General features: G+C 46.1%; 1 protein-coding gene across 1 annotated transcript in view; it reads left to right on the top strand.

Moving 5' to 3' along the window:
- Nucleotides 1-15387, top strand: part of ERG (ETS transcription factor ERG) — a 110767-nt gene extending 95380 nt beyond the window's left edge. Inside the window, exons 7-12 of the mRNA XM_077765441.1 lie at nucleotides 5085-5153; nucleotides 5713-5769; nucleotides 6691-6738; nucleotides 8889-8901; nucleotides 12203-12227; nucleotides 14425-15387. Of these exons, the coding sequence (XP_077621567.1) occupies nucleotides 5085-5153; nucleotides 5713-5769; nucleotides 6691-6738; nucleotides 8889-8901; nucleotides 12203-12227; nucleotides 14425-14907 (695 nt within the window). The 3' untranslated portion in view covers nucleotides 14908-15387. The remainder of the gene's footprint in view (nucleotides 1-5084; nucleotides 5154-5712; nucleotides 5770-6690; nucleotides 6739-8888; nucleotides 8902-12202; nucleotides 12228-14424) is intronic.
- Nucleotides 15388-20385: the final 4998 nt, after the last annotated feature.

Below are 20385 nucleotides of genomic sequence, written 5' to 3' on the forward strand. Positions count from 1 at the left end.
ATGGCTGACTCCCACCTTGGGAGAGGACCCTTGGGCCCTCGAGAATGGAGACCCGGGTTCTGGTCCCCCTGCACTCTTGGTTTGTTCAGTCGTGACCTTCATAGCCACTCCATTTCTGTAACCCCACAGCCATGGGAACAGGCCACTTTTCCATCCATGCGTGCCCAGGCCCCCTCCCCCATGCTTCCTGTCCCATCCTGCCTCCTCTCCTTTCTGCCTTGAGTAACCCACCCCTGGGCTCCTGACCCAAATCTACCTTTTCCTTTTGGCCTCCTAGCCTTCCTTCCCGCATGGGTCACATCTTCCCAGGTCCCCTGACTGCTTCCCTCATCAAGTCTCTGTGTCATTTCAGTCTAACCCCACAATTGGCCAACCCTGTTTGGTGACCTCCAAATGAAATGTTACTGTTTCATTCATGTCTCTCCCTTCTCTTCCCAGGCTTGCTTCTATCTGCTCTTCCTAAATGTTCCTGATTCAAAATGCACCTTCGCTCATGAGCCGTTTGTTGAATTAGCATTTAGATCCGTCCCTCCCCTCCCCTTATAAAAAGTGTTAGCACGCAGGTGTGTAGTTTTACGTTCTGCTTCTTATGATCATGATTTTAGGATGCTTCATGTGTTTCTTGGATTGTGACAGCCATCGCCCCTACAAGTACCCTTCTTCCTTGCTGAGCACATGCCTTCCGGAGCCAGGGCCCTTTGAGGCCTCTAGTGACATAAAGAGACAGGTCCGACCACTGAAACTTGCAAGCTGGTTTTTGACCGTGTGGTGTGCCATCCCCACCTCATATCTCAGGAGCATTTTATATGAAAGCCGTGGTGTACACCAAGGGGGACATTCTGCAGCCCTGTCTCTCCTCTTCCATCACCACGCAGTCCACGTAACGTCATGCACGTCTAGGATCTCATCCCAAGACACTGGCAGCTTGAGCCAGCCATGCAGCCTTAACTTGGCACTTGTAAGCACGTGCTCTTCAGGGGTTTCTCGGAATCTTGAATAATTCTCTTTTGGTGTTCACAACATAGTGACACTTGGGTGTCACCAGTCATGGCAAGGCTACAGGTGCACATTCTCCTCAGCCAGGCCCTATGGGAAGCTTGTATCCCAGCTCATGGTTAGAAATGCACACTTTGCTTTCCCACTGGCTAGACTGTACCCACAGATTGGCAAAGCCCAGAAAGAAAGTCTTGCCCAATGCTCCCAGATGCCCATGCCTCTGATGGGGGCAGTTTAGAAGACTGTAGGAGGGTCTGGAGGAAAACAAGAGAGGGTGACTTCATCGCATTAGGGTGGACTCCCAATCTTCCTTCCATTAAGTAGGGGTTTATCAGTTGGTTCTGGGCAATGGCTCTTGGTCTTTCTGTCTTTGTATTAGCATCTAGGTTCATGGACAGCAGGCAGATCTCAGCCTTTCCTACCCAGCCTCGCCAGGGCCCTGCCGCCCTGCTTTTCCAATGCCATGTGGATCCTGCAGAATGAAGATGAGCTCTCCCTTGGTCCAACTCCTGGTTCATTAAAAAATAAAGTGGGCATGTGGATGTTGAGAAAGCTAGAGGGATATTCCTCTGTAAGCGTGATGAAAGCAGAATGTAAAACTTGGTGAACTTCACCCCGCAGGATGCAGAATAGAGTCTATATGTTGTCTTGACTCATTGATGCCCAGGGCAGGGAGTGGATGGGGGAGAGAGGTCTCTCAAAAATCAAGAGCAGACCCCAGCTCCCAGGAAATCAATCAAGGTGCCAGTGTGAAGGGACCCAGTGCTGGTCCAACTTCCTATTTTTAGGGTCGTGCTTTTTGGTCTGGATCATGGCATAAAACACACTTCTGTGTGACCACTGAGCTGCCCACGGATGGCTTGTATAACCTTCAGTTTTTAAACACACACCCTGTTACAGAAAAAAATAGAAGCAGAGCCTGCAAGCAGCCTTCTCCAGCACATGACCTTCTGCCAAGTGTATGAGTTAATTACCTTGAAGATCCCAGTACAGGAGACAGGGAGGGCACGATGAAATGACCACCAGAAATTAAATGTAGAATCTGTCCTTAGTAGAAGTTCTGTGTTCTCCTATTACCAAGGGATGCCTAGAGAGTGCGCTTGGAGTCAGAATTTCTGAAGCAGCCCCAGGGCAGAACTCCTCAGCGCTGGCTGTGCTGTCAGGTGGGCCACCCAGAGAGGTCCCCATCGTGTCCTCCGGAATCAGTTCGGCTTCATTCAGTCTTTCCCAGAGTCACCTCCCCCGTGGAGGGAAACTCAGTGCCCCCAGCGCGTGAGCGGCAGCTGATAAGGAAGCATTGGACCAGAATTTCATGAACAAAAACAAAAGCCGACTTATCTTCCATGGCAATATGTTTATGAACATGTTAATCATTGTTCATATAAACATCTCGAATTCTTGGCTCAGGGTCAGGCTTCGTGTTGTTTTGGTCCCAACTTATTTTCAAGGGAGGACGGAACGTGGCTATATACCCGGAGAAGGGTTTTATGAATAAAGAGTTTCAAAATATTTGTCTCTTGCTAGTTGGGTGTTTCATTTTTTCCAGTCACATTACACGAATAGCACTTTGATGTTTAACGTAGTAGTGGTCCAACTGCCGACATTTGCCGTTCATTCCATTAGCATTCTCCCTGGTGGAGGTAACCAATATAGAGCTCTTTGCACACATTTTCTCATTTGTACTGACACACTCAGAGGTTTTGAGATCATTACCTGTGGGAACACAGATTCTTGCTGAGAAAACTGTAATAAAAAGTGTCTAGAACAGGCTTGTTCAAATACCGTTCAGTGCACTCCCAGGGACCTCGTTAAAAGGCATTCTGATTCTGTAGCCCTGGAGTGGGATTCTGCTTTTCTGACCAGCTCCTGGATGTTGCCAGTGTCCCTGGTCCGCAGACCACCCTTTGAGATCTAGGATCTAGAACATATTTTAGTATTCATCTTGCTTTTACATTTGGCCAGCAGAAGCCCCTTTGTCCACGTGCCCATCTGCTCCTGGTCAGCTAAATGCTGTTACAGGAGTCCACTGTTTCGAGACAGATCTCAATGGAAATGCTGGCTGACCATTTTTTTTTTTGACAAAATGCAATTGGATGAGTATCTGTGTGCAAAGTGCTCCCAGAGACTCAAGTTGAAACAGCTGTAAATTGGTAGTGGCTGCAGAAAATTCCCATGTGCAACCCCAGCACCAGAAAAGTGAGAATCTGAGGAGCCGGGTGGGAAAGACTTATGATCCAAAATGCAAAATTATAGCTGAGAAGAAGCAGTGAGCAATAGCAGAGTTAAAATATATATATATATCTTACTTAACCAAAGCTATAGAGAGTAGGATTTCACGGACCATACGAGTCGAGGTGCTTGTAGCCAAACAGACCAAATAAATTAAGGCAACTCTTTATTGAATTTCACGTTGCGTTTCAGTGGTATTCTCTTTGGGATACGAAAATAAGAAAAGGTGCTTCTTTTTTTTTTTTTTTAAAGCTTATTTATTTTGAGAGAGAGACAGTACAAGTTGGGGGAGGGGCAGAGACAGAGGGAGACAATGAATCCCAAGCAGGTTCTGTTCTGCCAGCACAGAGCCTAACGTGGGTCTTGAACTCCTGAAACCATGAGATCAGGACTTGAGCAGAATCCAAGAGTCAGATGCTTGACTGAGCCCCCCAGGTGCCCCAAGAGATGCATCTTTTGCAACATAGACCTTTTGAGGATTGACGCACCAAACTACCAGTCTGAAACAGGTTAAATAGTCGTTTAAAGAGAGGCTTAAAGTGCCCTGCCCTTCAAGTGAGATTTTATAGCCATTTCCATGTGTCCAGCAGCAGAATACATCAAGTATCTGGCTGTGGCTTTCTGTGGGCCCAGAATGACACATGGCACAGGACTGATTAACCCATCCATCCAAGAAGACATAGTTTTGAAGCGGTTCTGTAATAAGGTTTCATGTAGAAATCACTTTGCATATGCACACTTAGTAAGAATATGCATGGTAATGTTCTGGAGTATATTTTCAGTTTATTTTGAGAGACAGAGAGCATGAGCAGGGGGCGGCAGAGAGAGGGAGACACAGAATCTGAAGCCGGCTCTGCACTATCAGCACAGAGCCCGATTCAGGGCTTGAACTCACGAACCTGTGAGTTCATGACCTGAGCTGAAGTCAAACACTTAACCGACCAAGGCACTCAGGCACCCCAGTTCTGGAATATATTTTTGAAAGGACCTTGAAATGACTTAGAGTCTTTATAGTTATTAATAGAGCTTGCACTGAGGATGGGAAGTATGGTCATTAAATTTGCATGTGCAAAACTATACTGAAGATCTTTGAGACAAATGACAATATGTTATGGATAAAGAAATCATTGCATACACTTAACCTCTTACAGTCATGGTTAACATGTTGTGGAGACAATATCGTTTCAGTCTTGCAATTGATCACATGCAATTATTTTAAAGGAATTCTAAATTCATTTAGAGAAAGAGAACTAGTAGATAATTTACATGGAGAAATAACTGGACTGTTGAGACTGATTTAATATAACTGGGTGAGATTATAAAAAGAAAATGAGGGGTGACTGAGAGAAGCAGATGGCAGATAAGATGATGAGAAGGTCATGCTCAATCCCAAAGAAGAAGAGGAAGGAACAGGGGTGTCATTTGGATTTAGGGGCAGAACTTGAGCACGGATTGGTGGACATAATCGGACTTAATTGAATTTGTAACCTCTGTTCTGGATGCATCATGAAGGTAACAAACAGTTGCGTGTAGATCAGTTCTAGGCAGAAGCAAGTCAAAGTAGGTAATAAGAAACTCTTTGTATGATCTTGACCTGTGGTAATAGGAAGTTTCTTTGGAAGACCCAGAAAACTCTGTTACACTCTCTCAATGAGAGTTTTCAGATCAATGCATGAAAATGTTAGATCAATAAAATGAACAAAATGATGATTTCTTAGTAAAACAGGTTGGGTATTTCTTTGGATTACTGGATTTTCATCCACAATACTTATTCTAATGAACACGAAACAAAAAGCACACAAAATATCTATTATAAAATTAAATTATTGGTCTTTCAGTCATTGTATTTGTCTTTGCAGATTTACCTTATGACCCACCCAGGAGATCAGCCTGGACTAGTCACGGCCACCCCACCCCCCAGTCGAAAGGTACAGTGTTTGGCTGCTCTTGCTTGAATCTGCTTGTCACAAGGTGGGAGATAACCATTAGTGGAACACATACTGATTTCTGCAAGGAATCTACACTTTATCAGCCTCAAATGTTCGTTCCATTGACAGAAAAGAGCAATGATTTAAATGAAATTATTCTTTTTTTTCTAAGTTTATTCTTTTTTTTTTTTTTTTTTTTTTGGAGAGAGAGAGAACACAAGCAGGGGAGGGGCAGAGAGGGAGAGAATCGGAAGCAGGTTCCAGGCTCTAAGCTGTCAGCACAGAGCCCGACACAGGGTTCAAACTCACAAGCCATGAAATCATGACCTGAGCTAAAGTCAGACGCTTAACCAACTGAGCCACCCAGGCACCCCAGCAATGTTTTTTTATTTATTGGGGGTTGTGGAAAGGAAATTTTCTTGCCATTAAATGCTGCTTAGTCTCAGAGTAAGACTGTTATGTTAATTGCTAAGATAATCCATAGAATGATGATACAACATCAAAGATGTGGCCAAATAGAAGTTATAACTAACATTCTCTTTTATTTTTGGATTTTCAGCTGCTCAGCCATCCCCTTCCACAGTGCCCAAAACTGAAGACCAGCGTCCTCAGTTAGGTATGTTTCAGGGAATGTCTTGATGGCGATCGAAAAGAAGTAGATTTAGCAGCACATGTCTAAGATGTGTCACTTCTAAATGAACTTAATGTGATTTTGTCTTCTTTATCGTGGCTCAGTATATAAAATATGGACCAAATTATCAATCTATGCAATAGGGATAACTCGAAATTTTGCTAAGACATTTCCAAAATCTATGCACTAAATATGGAGAAAACATTCTGCTTGCACACATGTCCCTTCTTGGTGACAGATGAGTCCTTTTAATTGTACCTTCAGGCTGCGTGCAGCAAGTCAGCATTCATGCCAGGCCTGATGTGGAACGCAGTGGAAGGTTGATGTTGCCAGTGTGCTAAGGAAGATGGCCAGCACAGCCTCAGGCCCCACAGGGACACAGCACATGTCTGCCCAATTTGTGTCCTGGCATGAGAGAGCCAGGTGTCGAGAACCTCAGGGCAGATCTGAGCTTGGCCACCAGTGAAGAGGTCTTTAGCAAAAAACTTCTCTCAGACTCCATGTGACCTCTTAAGATTTTTTTTAAAATTTTTATATAGGTTTTATTTATTTTTGAGACAGAGAGAGACAGAGCATGAGCATGAGAGGGGCAGAGAGAGAGGGAGACACAGAATCTGAAGCAGTCTCCGGGCTCTGAGCTGCCAGCACAGAACCTGATGTGGGGCTTGAACCCAAGAACTGTGAGATCATGACCTGAGCCGAAGTTGGACACTTAACCGACTAAGCCACCCTGGTGTCCCATGTGACCTCTTATTCAATACAGGAGTAGTGCTAGATGGCTTTGCTGTGGGGGACACGTGAACTCTGAAATCTGGAAACACACGTGGGGCATATTATACCTGCAGTGACCTCATACCGGGTCACGACGAGGTCTCTGGGATTTGACTTCTTTTCTTTTTGTTGTAGATCCTTATCAGATTCTTGGACCAACAAGTAGCCGCCTTGCAAATCCAGGTGAGAGAATGCTGGTGGTTTTGCCCCTAACAAAGTTACCTTCTTGGCAGTGGCTATTTTGAAAGATTGACTTGTATGGGTGTGACATCCTTCTGGCTACACAAAGTGGAGCTTAGATCTCACTGGATTAATTGCGAGAGTGAGAAAAAAAATGGGTCATGGTATAAAGTAAGATTTTAGCTGCAGCAAAGAGCGGGATCAGTGAATGTAAGCTGTATCAGTTGGGTAGGGCTGCTGGGCCCAACACCACCAACTGGGAGCTCAGACAAGAGACATTGACCATCTCCCAGTCTGGAGGCCAGAAGTCCAAAGTCACCATGTTGCGTGGCGGGCAGCGTTTGTTCCTTCTGAGGGTCAAGAAAGACGGAGCTGTTCCAGACTTCTCTCCTTGGCTTGGAGACGGTCGACTTATCCCTGGGTCTCTTTACCTGTCTTCTCTCTATGTGCGTTCCTGTGTCCAGATTTCCCTGTGTAAGGACATAGATCATATTGGATTAGACCTGCCCTGACATCATTTTCCCTCGATCACCTCTGTAAAGACCCTATTTCCAAAAAAGGTCACATTCTGAGATACTGGGGGTTAAGCTTCCAACATATGAATTTTGGGGTGGGGGGAGACAAGGTTCAACCCATGACACAAGCGGATCAAATCCTGTCTTAAAAAGGAGAACCTTAATTCCAACCAGAAGGCTTCAAAGGTAGGATCATCTTCAACGAACAGTCTGATTTTGGACTTAGAGGCTAGAAGAAAGTGCATATTCTTAATTGGCCCACTGGTGAACCGTACCTTGCCAAGGATCGTCACCTATCATCACATTTCGGTGCCAGCTGAATTATTGTGTTTGTTTGTATTCATATCAGAACCAGCTGTGCTGGCGTCCACTTCAGAAATTCACAGCATATGCTGAGGGTTTTCAACAGCACATTCATATGCCAAGATGACACAGGCATATTGCAAGTACAAGCTGGAATGTATATTTCCTAGACACAGAGGCCAAAATAGGGTTGGAAACGGAAAAGTTCAGATTTGAGCAGCGTACGTTGCCACAAGGGAATCTATATTTTGAGAACACGAAATAGCATCATTATCAAGTATCTTTAGCCTTGACATTACATTTGAGGTAATGTCAACTAGTTCGGCAAATCCCTCTTAGGCATTTGAGCAGTTAGAAGGGACTGTTTCCGGGGCGCCTGGATGGCTCAGCCAGTTGACCTCCGACTTCATCTCAGGTCCTGATCTCTCGGTTTGTGAGTTCGAGCCCCCGTATTGGACTTGCTGCTTCAGATCCTTTGTTCCCCTCTCTCTCTGCCCCTCCCCTGCTCACACTCTCTCAAAAATGAATAAATATTTTTTAAAATAGTTTTTAAAAAAGAAGAAGGGACTGTTTGGTTTATTTCTACACCCTGGGGACTAGACCAGGTGCTCAAAAATTACTTGTTAAATAAACAAATGCGAGGAATAAAGAGATACTGTTCTTGACCTTCAAAGTCCTTGCATTCTGGCGGAGAAATGAACACAGGTGATTGCAACACTGCTGCTACCTGTGGGGCCACAGACTCTTTTCTCTCAAGTGAGCATCCAACTGGTAGCCAAGGCTCCTGGCTTGTATGCACCTCCCCTTTGCCCTGCAATCCCTGGGCTCAGCTATCCATTTAGAACTGCTCCATCACTGTTCAAATGAAAATGATTCCTGTGTTTAGAGATTACTATCATCAGTCATGCCTCAGGAAGACGGATCTGGCAGCAGCGCTGAGGATAGATTAGAAAGAGGAAAGGAACAGAAGCGGAAGCACTCTGGGGGCTGTAATACAATCATGTGAAATAACAATCACATAGCTCCCACCCTGTGTAATGCCCGGGCAAGCGCCTTAGTCTGTGGTGCATCCATATGACAGCCTCAGGGGGCTATTATCTTCATCCTACAGAAGAGGAATCAGAGTTCCAGAGAAATTAGGTAACTTTCCCTGGGTCACACAGCCAATAAGAAGGGAAGCTGGAGTTGAACCCTGATTCTCCGTCTCCAGAGTCTGGTTTTATTTTCTTGCCCTTCACCACTTCTGAGGAAGCATGAGGAGGAAGGAGGGTCTTGGAGAACGGGGGCCAAGAGAATAGGAAGGAAGGATTTCCATTGAGTTCTACAACCATTTAGGTGCTGGGAAAATGTCTCGGTCCATAGTAGGTCAGCAGGTCTAGCACTGGGAGCAAAAGAGAGTCCCTTGTACCACTAAGACCATCTTCACTGGGCATGGGGAAGATGATGACCTCCGCTAAGACCATCCTCATTGGGCGGGGAAGATGGCGAACTCCAACTAGGGGCTTGAAGGCAAAGATGTGTTTTACTTAGTTGATAATGAATTAGGCTCCTCTCCGTCTCTTCTCCAGCCGCATGAAAGTCACTTGTATTCATTTGGCCTTCTCCCCTGCAAACCCGAATGTCTTTTGTCTTTCTGTGGACAGGAATACCTCTTCCTCTTTGATTCTATTTTCCCATTCTCTGATCAATAAGTCCTTCACCACTTCAAATTCCTGCCTTTGCTCTTTGTACAATGCAAACTGTTTTTAATCATTTAATTTTATTTTTTTTAATGTTTATTTATTTTTAAGGCACAGAGTGTGAGCAGGGAGAGGCAAAGAAAGAGAGGGAGACACAGAATCCGAAGCAGGCTCCAGGCTCTGAGGTGTCAGCACAGAGCCCAACTCAGGGCTCAAACCCACAAACCGTGAGATCATGACCTGAGCTGAAGTCGGATGCTTAACTGACCGAGCCACCCAGATGCCCCAATCATTTTAATCATTTTAAGTGGGAAGGTGATATTGTAGTGTATAAATGCCCGAGAGGATAACCGCATCTCAAGGTCCCTGTCCCAGATACTCATTTGATGTGCACTTTAGGTCATATGTCTCCTGCTGAGAGGTGCATCTCATCCCTGTATGATTCCCTCATGGATCACATGTGAGCCACACAGCTCCTTCATGTCACATCAGAATGGCTAAACATGTATGTGGCATCTCTGATGAAGTGTAGCTGCCTTTCCATGAAGGCACTTTCTTGGGTTACGTTCAGTGCTCCCCACTCCCCAACCTGGTGCTAACTGGACTCTCTTTAATGGTGGGCATGGATTGTTTCCAGCTTCATGCAAACCCAGAGACCAGTTCTAGGGATGTTTTGCCATTAGCTAGAAGGTAGGAGTATCCAGTCTTCCACTGGGAACCTCCAAAACCCTAGGCCCAGGGAAAGGACGACCTGCGGAGGACTCAGGAGTGAGAGGTGTGCACAGACACCAGGCCTGAAACCAGTGGTTCGTGCTGGGATTTTGGTGTCCGAGCTTGGAGATTGCGTTCCAACCCTTGCTGATGTAGGGCAAAAGGAGTCACTCTACCTCTCTAGGCTCTAATGTCCTCATCTCAGAAGTGGGCTACCTCATGATTTTTGAGGGGATTAAATAAATACAAGTGTTCAGAATGGTGTCGGCACGTAGTAAGCCTTCAGTGGCCATCAGCCAGCCCTGACTACACCATTGGCAGTTCCTATAGCCAACATGGGGTGCATGGGGAGGGGCACTTGGCTTCCTTCTGTCATCTTGTAGCTCTAGGCAAGGTGTGTGCCTCTCTTTAAACTCTGGTTTTCAGGGCACCTGGGTGGTCAGTCACTTAAGCATCCGACTTCAGCTCAGGTCATGATCTCATGGTCCGTGGGTTCAAGCCCCACATCAGACTCTGACCTTGTCTCCCTTTCTCTCTGCCCCTCCCACACTCTCTCTCTTTCAAAAATAAATGAGCATTAAAAAAAAAAAAGCTTGTTTTCAGCTCAAACAGATCATGGTAAGACCCTTCACATGTTGAGTTTATCCTCACAGCGTCTCGGCAAGATACCGTTACCATCACCCCCATGTTACAGATGGGGGCACTGAGGCACAGAACGCTGGGTGAGCTGCCCAAGATCCCATCCGCGCCGGGACCCAGATTCAGCAGAGGCAGTGATAATTCCAAAGTGGTGCTTCCAGACACCATTCTGCCCTGTAAGCTACCAAGTCCTATCTGAGCCATACTGAGCATGGAGCAAAACCTCCCCCCCAACCCAGTGCTGGCTGCCTAGGGCTCAGCATGGTAGAGGGGCCAGGCTTTGCCCCCCACTGTCTCTGCAGTGTGCCTGGCTACAGCAGAAAGTGGCCCCAAATGGCTGCCATTGTGGTGTGTGGGGGCCTCTCTCTGCTTTATTTCCCATCAGGTGGTGGGCCCTGAGCCCCGCTCCAGGGATACCCCTCCTACTCGACCCACAGCTTCTGAGTCACTCCCAGCTCTGCTTTTCTCTGTGCTTTAGAAACCTTTTAGATGTTTTGCCCTTTTCTGCTCAGTTGTACTTCTTTGCTACTATTTTCTCTTTCTGTTGCATTAAGAGACCTTTTTTTTTCCTAAAAATTAAAGGATTGACTTTCCTTCTCTTCCAGGCTGCACCCCTCCTTTCCTCCTTTCTTTATCCCATTGGTCTCTCCTGTGGGCAGGCAGCCAACCCACCAATCCTGGCTTTTCAGTTAATTACCCTAGACAATTATCCGGGTAAAAGTAGCTACTCCTTACTGATGTTGCAAAGCTGCTACCAAGACAGGGTGAGAAAACAGTTGTGAAAGGTTTTCGCAAAGGAGGGCGATGGATGAGGGGAAGGTGGCCAGGCTTCCGGATGCTAGATCCTGAGTCTAAGAACCTCCCTTTTGTTGGCTTGGCCAGTGAACGGCCCAAGCCCCTCTTAGGCTTCCCACGCCTTAGGTATTCTTGTCTGGCTTTCCCCTCTCTGTGTTCTAAAATGCACTTTTATCTCACAGTATATGATTTTGTATTCATAAATTGCTTTTAAAATTTGTGGCCGCAAGGAACTCAGTTAATCTACCATTGGCAGAGTTCTCAGTAGCCACAGTGCGTCTGCGCCATGCAACAACTCTTTCACAAGAAAACCTGCTCTATCTTGCAGACCCAAGGGCTTTTGTTAGGAGTATTAAATTTAACAATGAATGCCCTGGGCATGACAGTGCATTTTATAACATTTACTTAAACAGTAATTGATATTGCATTTTTGCTTTTGTTCTCAGGTTTGGAAGGTGATGAATTTAGTGTATAGATCTCTGATTCTCATAGACCCTTGAAATACTCAAGAGGCTGTGTCTTAAGGTTAATGGGCCAAAGGGCCAAGTAACAAATCGCTCATCTTTGAATTTCTGGCCATGCATTTAGATGTCTGACTTTCTAGGGCTTCAGAAGCAGGCAAGAGTCAACCACTTTTGTCCACTCGTTCTCTCTATGCAGGTTTCTAAAGGAAGTGGGCAAGGGGGAGATTCCTAGGAGCAAAGCCAAGGTTTGAATAAATACCGACGATCACTCTGGCTATTCCGGAAGGTCTGTGTATTTATGCCCACTCTGCGGAATTGCTTTCTCTGTGGGAGGACATTGACAGTGACTATTTATTTTCAGACAGCTCTACATGTTTATGTTGAAGCATATGTTGGGCCGTTAAATAAAAAATCCATGTTTTCCCCTATTCCCAGGTCATAGATGGAATTTTTGTCAAGTAGTAATCCTTTGGTTACAATATGTATACTAAAACCAGATGGTTTGCTCATACCATTCTTCATATTTGTTCAAATGCATATTAATGAGATGTTTGGGGCCACCAAAACTTGATTGAGAACAGTTTGAGTATGTGGTTCCGAAAAAGCACAGGCTTCCAATGAGGTGAACAACAAGCTGTTAATAGGTTTCAAATGTGTTGTAGACTGAAAATGAGAATTTTCGAGAACAGATTCAAAAGAGGCTGACCTTTCTCACGATGCTAGTGCATGGATGAATTCACAAATATACCCATTTCCATAGAGTCACTGCGGAAACCAGGATTTACAAGTTGGGCAGTTTATATAGGGAATTAGCTAGGGGGATGGATTTGGGGAAAAATTATAATTAATTTTTACATGACATCAATTCTCGAATAGTCGTCAGTTAAAGTTACCTTAATCATTTTTTTCACATCTATTGGTATTTGCGGATCGTGTAATAAAAAGTAATCTTTTTGGGGGGCACCTGGGTGGTTCAGTCAGTTAGGCGTCTGACTTCTGCTCAGGTCATGCTCTCACGGCTCATGACTTCCAGCCCCCCGTTGGGGTCTGTGCTGATAGCTCGGAGCCTGGAGCCTGCTTCGGATTCTGTGTCTCCTTCTCTCTCTGCCCATTTGTCACTCGTGCTTCCTCTCTCTCTCTCTCAAAAATAAATAAACATTAAAAAAGAATCTTTTTGGTATAAGCCCAAAACAGTGCTCTAGCTGGAGGTTGGGAGGAAAGACATACCTCTCATTTACTTTCGAAGCTTCTAAAATGTGTTCAGCACACCTTCACTTCTCCTGTGCTCAATACTGTTGTCGATATTTACAGGCTCCTTTCCTAGGGGGAGCCATAAGTCATCTTTAAGCAGTGTAACATGGTGGCTGGAAGGATATGCCTGGATTTTTCTCAAAACTTAATAAAGCCTGAAAGGCACATCCATGTGTCTCCAATGGGGTCGAAAAAAATTCTGCCTGTGTGCCCCCAGCTAAGTGAGATCTCACTGACGGAGGCAGAGTCTCATTTGGTTCCCCAAAAGGGCTTGCAGTCACTCATTGCTGCAGGCTTTCTTCTGGAAACTTCTGAACACAACTGGCATCGCAATGCGAGGGCAGCCCATGGATTTCCGTTACGACGCAGTTGCCTAAATACTGGAAATAGGTGATCTGGTTTGAAAAAGAGCCAACTTTTTTTCTAAACTTCCTCATTTTGAGTGGGTTAATTCTGTTCTAGGAAAAGTTTTGACAGAATTGCTTTCTGGGTGCCAGCAAAATGTTATGTTAGAAATAACGGTGTTTACTTCCATTCTCTATTTTTTTCCATCAACTTTCAGAAGTTCATTTCCTAAATATGACTTTTATTATTTTATTTGACCTGGCCAATATAAATGATGTTAAGTCATTATTGCCATCAACATAATGGCACTTTCTGCCTCGCAAAATAGGAAAAATAAACCCTCTTGCCCCTGAAACACAAAGTTGGCTTGGCTGTGCTTGGAAGGAAATCAGACATGGATGGGACCAACCTGAACTTCACCCCATAGAAATGCTTTGCATTCTGTTAGGAGCTTGGATCTATGATCAGCCAGTCACCAGACATCCTCTCCAAAGACCCTGTTCCCAAGACACAGAGCTTGGGATAAGGATGCTTGTGCCAGCGATCAGTGCATTGTGTGCCTCTGGAGACAGGCGGGGTGTAGCAGATAGGGCAGGGGGAAGGCTACGGGGGCTGGTGGCCTTAGTCGGAACCTTGCTCTGGTCCGATTCTGCGAGGAGCTCAGGAGTATGAACAACATCACAGAGCTGGCCCCTCCTTGAGACAAGGAGAGGGGCCTGTGGTCCATGGTGTCAGCCATGCCGCCTGGGGGTTGCCTGGGGGGCAGGGAGGGGATGAAGTAACACATATTCAGCCAAAGGCAGTTTTCTGGAGAAGAGGGAGGAAGGCGGCCACCACCCCCAGCAGCCGAGGGACAGGTGCACAGGCGGGTTAAGGGGATCTGTGTGGAGTGCCGCAAGCGCCCACTTGGGTCACTGAAGGAACACCACCGTTAGCTCAGAACCTGTTCTCACTGGAGTTCTGTTTCCTTCCCCCCCCCCCCCCTTNCTCCTGTCCGACAGCTCCAACTCCAACTGCATCACCTGGGAGGGCACCAACGGGGAGTTCAAGATGACGGACCCCGATGAGGTTGCCCGGCGCTGGGGAGAACGGAAAAGCAAACCCAATATGAACTACGATAAACTCAGCCGCGCCCTCCGTTACTACTATGACAAAAACATCATGACCAAAGTCCACGGGAAGCGCTACGCCTACAAGTTTGACTTCCACGGGATCGCCCAGGCCCTCCAACCCCACCCCCCAGAATCATCTCTGTACAAGTACCCCTCAGACCTCCCTTACATGGGCTCCTACCACGCCCACCCACAGAAGATGAACTTTGTGGCCCCCCACCCTCCAGCCCTACCTGTGACCTCGTCCAGTTTTTTTGCCGCCCCCAACCCCTACTGGAATTCACCAACTGGAGGCATATACCCCAACACCAGGCTTCCCGGCAGCCACATGCCTTCTCATCTGGGCACTTACTACTAACGACCTGAGGGAGGCCTTTCCCAACAGCATACAACCACCAAGAAATCGCCACCAACTCTATCGGAGAACGTGAATCAAAAGTGCCTCAAGAGAAATGTAAAAGCTTGACTGGCGCTGGGGAAGGAAGCCAGGGACGAGATCCAAAGACTCTTAACGGGAGGGATTTACTAAAGTATTACTACAGGAATAAAGAGGATGCGGAAAATGTGACGTGCGTGGACACGTCACGTGTGGACCAACCTTATAAAAGACATTGTAAGTAGAAGCATGAAGATGTCACAAGGACAAAGAACCAAAGAAAGTGTTCTTAAGAAACATATGAACTTCAGAGGAGAGTTAGGGGTCCTGCTCGTGCAAACGGGGATTCAAGCACAGCAATAGTGGTAACACACTCTTCACCTAACATACCATTTACGTGTCATTTTAAGGAAAACTACCTGTATTTAAAAATAGAAACATATCAAAAAAAAAAGAAAAGAAAAGAGAGAGAGACTGTGGCCCATCGACAGATGTCGATATGAACCTCCATGGAACGCGATGTTTTGGGTGAAATCAGATTCATTCCCTTGGGGGAAGGGCCACAGCCACTGGACAGGATTACGGGAACCGAGGCCGGCAGTGGGGCCGAGGACGTGTGCAGACAGTGAGCAGTGAGCATGCGGTTGTAGACAGAGGGCTGGAGGAGGTGTGAGAGGAGGGAACAAAGGAGGCCACAGGGCTGGGAGAGACACTTGTCAAGCAGTAGAGACTGAACTTGGGACAGCACAGAGGCTGGAGACTGAGTCAGGAGACTTGCGGGTTCATTGGTCAGAGCTCTACCAAATGCAGTGTTAAGAGGAACGTCAAGGAGGAGGGGGAAGGAGTGGAATTCGGGAACAAAAATACGCATCTCTCTTTTTTTGTTTGTTTGTCTGTCTGTCAAAAGAAAAATTTAACTGGAATTGTCTGATATTTAAAAGAAACATTCGGGACCTCATCGTTATGGGGGGGGGGACTCTGTTCCCCACAGGGTCAGGTAAGAGGTGGGTAGCCTTCTTCGATGCTGCCTTTGGAAACCAACTAGGCGTTTGGGTTAGACAGAGGCTCCAGGTTTCCTTTCGAGTCGCAAACGCTGTGCGTTTGTCAGAATGAAGTATACAAGCCAATGTTTTTCCCCCCTTTTTATATAATAATTATATAACTTATGCATTTATACACTACGAGTTGATCTCGGCCAGCCAAAGATACACGACAAAAGAGACAATCAACGATAGAATGTGGCCTTGAATTTTAACTCTGTATGCTTAATGTTTACAATATGAAGTTATTAGTTCTTAGAATGCAGAATGTATGTAATAAAACAAGCTTGGCCTAGCATGGCAAATCAGATTTATCCAGGAGTCCGCCTTTGCACTTTGTGAGTGACTGGAAGTTGCCTAACAGAAACGTGTGTGCTGAACTTTGGGTTTTGTGTTCTGGTTATATGTTGTGCCGAATGTGTGCAAGCAAGAGCCAAGCACATGGGATGCTTGGTGACCGCACCATGTGTTGGCCTCTCCAGGCCCTTCTCACTCACTTTTCTCTTCCTCATAGCCTTTCTGGAGCAGACAACCTAGGGTTTCATGCACTTCGAAACCTCCATGTGTGTGGCCAGATGCAGAGGCCTCTCAAGCTGGGGTTGTGACAGAAATTCCAGATAAGCACCTGGTCACAGATCATCCTCGGTGCCGGCCAGGATCATAAAACATTTGTTGAACCGTGAACCAGCCTACTGCTGTATCCTTGTTAATAAAGAAAATGTCACGGATAGCTGCAACTTCTCACTTTACAGAAACAAGGGATGGCTTCTAAGTTGACCATTTGGCTTCCCTTTCAGAAGGCCTCGCCGGGTCCACTCTTGCCTTAATCTTCCCAAACCAGGATGATCTGGGTACCATAGTTTGGGGTTCACCAGCCCTGAGCCTGACCTTTCTCCAGACACAGTTCCTATGATCTAAAGTCGATGGCTTCCCGCGACATCTCTCTCCTGTGTGTCTCACGTGCCTCCAACCTTGGCCAGGGCAAAAGCAGCTCGAGAGGTGGGATACAGAGCAAGTGAGAGGTGCCAAAACCGAACAGCTTCTTAGCCCAAGTCCGTTTCTGAATTGGCCCATTTCATAGCTGTTTTGGGGCTTGGTTTGCACTTTGTAATTCTTTCACTCTGATTAAATCAAGTTGCCAAACCTCTGTGCTTTGGAGGTTTTGGCAGTGGTCTTAAAGTCAGTAGGATCTGATTACCAAAGCTTAAGACGCTCTGCATTACTTGGATTAAAAGAAGTCCAACCATCAATCATTTTGCGGCAGCTTGGGAAATGTCCAGAAAGTGCCTGTATCTCCTTAGGGGGGGGAAACAATAAAAGCATGAAAGTTGGCAGCTGGAGTGACCCAAACTTTTCTAATGGAAAGGATCAGTCATCTCTGTTTGGAAGTGCAGAGTAAAGGACACCTACATTCTGCATAGAAAAACGAGTTTGCTCGGATGATCACTCCGTTCCACTCCTTCAAGATTATATCGTGAGCAAAATCGTAAAAATAAGACCCAATTAGCATATTCAATTTTAGTAGATGTTTTCGGTGAGGTTCTCTGACACCCGCCCCAGCCCAGATGATTAGCAAGCTTTACAGCAAGCATGAGCAACTGAGGTGATTTGGGATGGCATGATAATGCTGTGTCCTCCCAAATAAATAATTCTTAGGTTGCATCTCAAAATAACATTTACTATCTGCTCCTGTTTTCGTCTCACTCCAAGCACGCTCCAGTTCATGTTCATTAATTACACGAAGGAACTTTTCTTTCTTGTCTCCTCTCATCTCTTCGTTTGCCCTGATGGACACTCCCGACTCCTCCATGGTATCACTTCTCCCAGCAAGGCATTTGTCCAGTTTTGTCTTAAATGGTCTTCTGGGCTTTGTGGGAGCCTCGGCATAGCCTTTTGGGTACTAGATGGCATCCCTGCTCTTCCCAAACCTCAGGCATGACTTCATATGCTCCCAGTCTGCTGCCTCCGCCAAGCCTCGAAGGCTCCATGGTGAAGCCATCTGTGGGGACTGATGCATTCGGAGGAGGTGCTGTCCCTGCTAACATCTGTGCTGCTGAGGCACCTGCTGCCTGGGGACAAGGGCCGGGAGGGGCTGGCCTTGTTTGGCGGCCACAGCATAGACTCCGAAAGCCCTGTACCTGGGAGGTGATGGCAGATAGGGAAAACACAGGTGTCCTCCATGCCCCCAAGTGGACTTTAGCTGTGGATACAGTGTAATTTTTTAAATTATTTTTTAATTTCTAATTTTTTTTTTAAAGAGAGAGACAGAGCACAAGCAAAGGAGGCACAGAGAGAGGGAGACGCAGAATCCAAAGCAGACTTCAGGCTCTGAGCTAGCTGTCAGCACAGAGTCTGACATGGGGCTTGAATTCACAAACCGCGAGATTGTAACCTGAGCCAGAGTCGGACGCCCAACCGACTGAGCTGCCCAGGCGCCCCCTGCCCCCTGTGTGTGTGTGTGTGTGTGTGTGTGTGTGTGTGTGTGTGTTTTAAGCCTGGTTTAATTGTTCTGTAGTAACTCCACCCAAATAGAAGCTTTCGGGTGGCTGATCAGAGAATAAAAAACACTTTGTACTACTCTAAGTTATATAGCAATTTCAGTTCCTTCTCTTTACCTTAACCTGTTTTTGTACAAATTTGTCAAAAATTTTCATATCAAATGAGGAAAAGGCTGGGCATAGAAATCAAATGCTAAAAGTAACTAGAACTTCTTTGTTTATCATGGAACTATGGTTCTCCATGTGAGATCCGAGGGCCAGTAGCATCAGTCTCCCTTGGGAACTTGTTAGACATGCAGAGTGTCAGGCCCCGCCCCAGAGCTTCTGAATCAGAAAGTCTGTGGGTGGGGACCTGCCATGGATTCCCACAAGCCCTACAGGTGATTCTGACGCATACTGAGGTTTGGGAGCCACTGCCGTGGACAGATAGAGAATCTGTGTCCCGATGTGTGATGCTCAGTGGGAAATCTCTATCCAGTACACATGTTTTTGTGGCCACTTGAAAATCCACCATCAGGGAAACCAATTGCCTCTGGATGCATCCTATTGAGTTAGAGGCCCTCTGAGTCATTCTTCTACTTACTGATAACTCTTCCCCACGTGTATTAGTTACCTACTGCTGAGTAACAAATGACCATGAACTCAGCAGTCTGAAACTAGGCACAGTTATTATGTCACAGTTTGTGTGGGTTGGGAGCCCAGGCACAGTGTAACTTGGTCCTCTGCTCAGGCTCTCACCAGGCTGNGATTCACAAACCGCGAGATTGTAACCTGAGCCAGAGTCGGACGCCCAACCGACTGAGCTGCCCAGGCGCCCCCTGCCCCCTGTGTGTGTGTGTGTGTGTGTGTGTGTGTGTGTGTGTGTGTTTTAAGCCTGGTTTAATTGTTCTGTAGTAACTCCACCCAAATAGAAGCTTTCGGGTGGCTGATCAGAGAATAAAAAACACTTTGTACTACTCTAAGTTATATAGCAATTTCAGTTCCTTCTCTTTACCTTAACCTGTTTTTGTACAAATTTGTCAAAAATTTTCATATCAAATGAGGAAAAGGCTGGGCATAGAAATCAAATGCTAAAAGTAACTAGAACTTCTTTGTTTATCATGGAGCTATGGTTCTCCATGTGAGATCCGAGGGCGAGTAGCATCAGTCTCCCTTGGGAACTTGTTAGACATGCAGAGTGTCAGGCCCCGCCCCAGAGCTTCTGAATCAGAAAGTCTGTGGGTGGGGACCTGCCATGGATTCCCACAAGCCCTACAGGTGATTCTGATGCATACTGAGGTTTGGGAGCCACTGCCGTGGACAGATAGAGAATCTGTGTCCCGATGTGTGATGCTCAGTGGGAAATCTCTATCCAGTACACATGTTTTTGTGGCCACTTGAAAATCCACCATCAGGGAAACCAATTGCCTCTGGATGCATCCTATTGAGTTAGAGGCCCTCTGAGTCGTTCTTCTACTTACTGATAACTCTTCCCCATGTGTATTAGTTACCTACTGCTGAGTAACAAATGACCATGAACTCGGCAGTCTGAAACTAGGCACAGTTATTATGTCACAGTTTGTGTGGGTTGGGAGCCCAGGCACAGTGTAACTTGGTCCTCTNACCTGGGTGGCTCAGTTGGCTGAGCATCTTACTTCAGCTCAGGTCATGATCTCATGGATCATGGGTTTGAGCTCCACTTTGGGCTCTGTGCTGACAGCTAGCTCAGAGCCTGGAGCCTCCTTCAGATTCTGTATCTCCCTCTCTCTCTGACCCTCCCCTGCTCATCCTCTCTCTCTCTCTCTCAGAAATAAATATGACCCTCCCCTGCTCATCCTCTCTCTCTCAGAAATAAATAAAACATTAAAAAAAAAAAAGAAAAGAAATTGTACGGGCTAATGCTAACTGTTCAACAATATCTATCTATTCTTTTGTTTCTATTT

The sequence above is a fragment of the Crocuta crocuta genome, unplaced genomic scaffold (assembly GCF_008692635.1).
Source record: "Crocuta crocuta isolate KB4526 unplaced genomic scaffold, BGI_CrCroc_1.0 scaffold84, whole genome shotgun sequence".
NCBI classification, from domain to species: domain Eukaryota; kingdom Metazoa; phylum Chordata; class Mammalia; order Carnivora; family Hyaenidae; genus Crocuta; species Crocuta crocuta.